This window comes from Lathyrus oleraceus, chromosome 7 (assembly GCF_024323335.1).
Source record: "Lathyrus oleraceus cultivar Zhongwan6 chromosome 7, CAAS_Psat_ZW6_1.0, whole genome shotgun sequence".
Classification (NCBI taxonomy): Eukaryota; Viridiplantae; Streptophyta; class Magnoliopsida; order Fabales; family Fabaceae; genus Lathyrus; species Lathyrus oleraceus.
The window spans coordinates 194,072,000-194,076,301 of record NC_066585.1 but is presented as its reverse complement, the minus strand read 5'-3'; the positions used below and the strand labels follow the sequence as shown (position 1 = coordinate 194,076,301).

The window sequence follows — 4,302 nt, the reverse complement described above, 5'->3', positions numbered from 1 at the left end:
TACATTCTCACAGATCGTGAACAGAGAAGAAAAATGGACCCCAAAAGTGATGAGGGTATATTCCTGGGATACTCTACTAACAGCAGAGCATACGGAGTTTTCAACTCCAGAACTAATGTCCTGATGGAATCCATAAATGTTATTGTTGATGATAAAGATGAAGAATCCAATGTCATAGAGGATGTTGGAACATTCCTTAAGACTTCAACAGAAAATGTACAGGATACTCCTCCTGGACTTGAGTTAGAAGCATCCAACAAGGTGCCCTCTATCAGGATTCAGAAAGACCACCCTAAGGATCTTATCATAGGAGATCCTAATAGTGGTGTGATTACCAGATCAAGGGAGAATAACTTAAATTCCTTCTTTGTATCCAAGGTTGAACCTAAAAATGTGAAAGAAGCTCTGACTGATGAATATTGGATCAATGTTAATGAAGATCAACTGGAGCAGTTTAAAAGGAATGAAGTATGGGAGTTAGTTCCAAGACCTGAAGGGACTAACATCATTGGTACCAAGTGGATTTATAAGAACAAGTCTGATGAGAAAGGAGTAATCACTAGGAATAAAGCAAGACTAGTGGCACAAGGGTATACTCAAGTTGAAGGGGTTGATTTTGATGAGACTTTTGCACCTGTTGCAAGACTTGAGTCAATAAGGTTGCTGTTAGGTGTTGCCTGCATTCTGAAGTTTAAATTGTTCCAAATGGATTTGAAGAGTGCCTTTTTAAATGGCTACTTGAATGAAGAAGTCTATGTGGAACAACCTAAAGGGTTCAGTGATCCTAATCTACCAAAACATGTGTGCAAGTTGAGGAAAGCTCTGTATGGATTGAAGCAAGCTCCTAGAGCTTGGTATGAGAGGCTGACTGAATTTCTGACTACTAATGGTTACAGAAAAGGAGGGATAGATAAGACTTTATTTGTGAAGGATGAAGATGGAAAAATCATGATTTCCCAAATATATGTGGATGATATTGTGTTTGGTGGAATGTCAGATAGAATGGTGAAACATTTGGTTAACCAGATGCAATCTGAATTTGAAATGAGTTTGGTTGGGGAATTGACTTATTTTCTTGGACTGCAAGTTAAACAGATGGAAGATTCTATGTTTCTCTCCCAAAGCAAATATGCCAAGAACATAGTTAAGAAGTTTGGTATGGATAATGCTAGTCACAAAAGAACTCCTGCACCTACTCATTTAAAGTTAACTAAAGATGAAGGAGGTTCTAGTATTGATCAATGCTTGTATAGAAGCATGATAGGTGGCCTACTATATCTAACTGCTAGTAGACCTGATATTGCCTATGCAGTTGGCGTGTGTGCAAGATACCAAGCAGAACCCAAAGTGAGTCACTTAAATCAAGTCAAGAGGATTCTCAAGTATATTAATGGTACTTGTGATTATGGTATGCTCTACTCTCATGGCTCTGAGCCTATCTTATCTGGGTATTGTGATGCTGATTGGGCTGGGAGTGCTGATGACAGAAAAAGCACATCAGGAGGATGTTTCTTCTTGGGAAATAATCTCATATCTTGGTTCAGTAAGAAACAGAACTGTGTATCATTATCCACTGCAGAAGCTGAGTACATAGCAGCTGGAAGCAGTTGTTCCCAACTGGTATGGATGAAACAGATGCTGACTGAGTACTATGTCACTCAGAATGTCATGACATTGTTCTGTGACAATCTCAGTGCCATAAACATTTCAAAGAATCCTATCCAACACAGCAGGACCAAACATATTGACATTAGTCATCGCTTCATAAGAGATCTGGTAGAAGACAAAGTGATTACCTTGGAACATGTGGCAACTGAACTACAACTTGCTGACATATTTACAAAGGCTTTGGATGCTACTCAGTTTGAAAATTTAAGGGGCAAGTTGGGAATATGTCTTTCTGAGGAATTATAGCAACTAAGGATGTTAGGAATTTACTGTTTAATATTTCAAATTATTAAATAATTGAAAGTGTGCTCTGATTGGTCAACAGATAATAGTTATTTCACTTGCAACAAGCGTTACTTCTTCCACTCTTTCAACTTCCATTCACGCAAGCATCCTCTCAGAGAAATTTTTCATTTCGTCTCTAAGATACTCATCATGTCTCAACAATCCAACTCTTCTCCTTCCAAGAACATGCCTTGTTCTCCTAGTGCTGAACCAAGCAACCCTAACAGAGAAGATCCTGTTGCTGACTTTGTGAATACCCCCCATGCAAGAAGACCTAAAGAAACTGCATCAGGCTTCTCCTCATCCATCATTCTTGAGGAACTAACCAAAGAAGGTTCCAGGTATGTTCACAATGCCATTGCCACTATAGTGACTGGAACACTGTCTGGAAATCATGAGGTCCCTGGGGTTTCCATTCCCTTAAACACTATTGAACCTGATAGTGTTGCTGATCAAGAAAATACTGAGTCTTTAGGAAAGAATATCTCTGATGATGTTGATCAAACTGATGCCCATAAGGAGTCAAATGTTGACAAACCCTTAGATAATGTGGCTGGTGAGGAAGTTCATGTCACTCATGATGTCAGTGACAACCCTAATTGTGAGGCTGAAACAGTAGACCTGGAGGAATTTTCTGATAATGAGTTGTTGTCCTTTGTCCTCCCTAGCATAGCCAAAAGGGTTAGGACTAGGAGAGAAAAGAAAATTGTGGCTCAAAGGTCCCCCAGAAAGAAGATTGATGTTCCAACCTCTTCCAAGACAACAGTGGCAGTTGAGAGTTCCCTCAAGAGGAAAGTTCATGGTCCAACCAAATCTTTGAGCAAAGTGGTGCCCAAGAAAAAGAAGACCAAGTTTGTTGTTGTTGAGTCTGACTCAGATGTTCCTTGTAATGTCTCTGACATTCTGTGAAAGAAGAAGCCAACCACTAGCAAGCTTGCAGCTAGTGTCCCTGAGGTACCAATTGACAACATATCTTTTCATTTTGCTTCAAGTGTAAACAGGTGGAAATATGTTTATCAGAAGAGGCTGGCTTTGGAAAGGGAATTAGCTCAGAATGTCCTAGACTGTAAGGATATTATGGATCTTATTCAAGAGGCTGGTTTAATGAAGAATTTGACTCAGTTTTCAAAGTGCTATGAGATGTTGGTAAAGGAATTTATTGTTAATTTGTCTGAAGAATGTGCTGATAGCAAGTCTAAGGAATTCAGGAAAGTGTATATGAGAGGCAAGTGTGTCAATTTCTCTCCTTCAGTGATCAACAAGCATTTGGGAAGGCCTGATGAAGCTCAACCTAAGCTTGAGGTGACTGACAACAAAATATGTCAAGTCATCACTGCTAATCAGGTAAGGAAGTGGCCTCTCAAAGGAAAATTGGTGGCAAGTAAACTGAGTGTCAAGTATGCAATGTTACACAAGATTGGAGCTGCTAACTGGCTGCCCACCAAATATAAATCTACAGTTGCTGTAATGCTTGGAAAGTTTATATATGTTGTTAGAACCAAAGCCAAATTTGAATATGGCTCCTATATTTTTTATCAAACTTTGAAGCATGCAAGAAGCTTTAGTGTGAAGGGTCCTATAGCCTTTCCTTCTCTCATCTGTGGTATTGTTTTGAATCAGTTTCCAAACATCTTAACTGAGAATGATTTAGTGAAGAAAAGAGACATCCCTATGTCTTTCAATCATAAGTTGTTCCTAGGTACCCATGTCCCTGACATTGTCATGACATCAGGTGAGACATCACGTGTAAGCAATCATCCAGGTAAAGCTGTTGTCATTGCAATGCTCAAAGAAACCTGCAGGGAATTAGAGGCAAGGAAGCTGAACTTGGAAAAATTGATTAGCTCTTTGGAGATGACTGAAGGTGATGTGCTAGCTGATGGTGGAGAATTTGGTGAAGCTGTTGCTGTTGCAGAAGAAGCTGAAAGACAATGTGAAGAGGGAGAAGTAGATGCTAGTCCTGATGATGGCATAGATGATGATGTTGACTCTGAGTCAGATGACTAGAACATTTCTTATGTTTCTGATAATTTCTTGTATTTTTATTTTTTTGGTCTGTAATATTAAGTGTTGCTTTGGCAACATTTTTGACAAAAAGGGGGAGTAACACTTGTACCCCAGGACAACAAATTTCTTTGAAGTTGAAGGTCCTCTAAACAAGAGGTTATGTTGCTGTTTGCTCTCTGCTTGATCTTCTCTTGTGCTGCTGCTGTTTGAAGTTTAACTTCTATGTTTGCTAAGTGTATTAGCTAATTTGATTCTCTGCTTGGATGTGTGCTTTCTGCTGCTGTGAACTCTGTTGTGATGCCAAGTTGTTTTAGCCAAAAATTTACCAAAGGGGGAGTTTGT

At 39.3% G+C, this 4,302-nt stretch overlaps 1 protein-coding gene across 1 annotated transcript; it reads left to right on the top strand.

Annotated features, from left to right (window-relative positions):
* Positions 1-2,103: 2,103 nt before the first annotated feature.
* On the top strand, positions 2,104-3,960 carry LOC127102867 (uncharacterized). The gene is made up of 2 exons (XM_051040192.1): positions 2,104-2,858; positions 2,955-3,960. The coding sequence occupies exons 1-2, from the start codon at positions 2,104-2,106 to the stop codon at positions 3,958-3,960; spliced, it is 1,761 nt and encodes a 586-aa protein (XP_050896149.1).
* Positions 3,961-4,302: the final 342 nt, after the last annotated feature.

Bases quoted from the DNA above. Each gene is read 5' to 3' on its own strand.
- LOC127102867 (XM_051040192.1), top strand. From the start codon at position 2,104: ATGTCTCAACAATCCAACTCTTCTCCTTCCAAGAACATGCCTTGTTCT. The intron at 2,859-2,954 runs GTGAAAGAAGAA...AAGTGTAAACAG, and splicing joins TGTAATGTCTCTGACATTCT to GTGGAAATATGTTTATCAGA.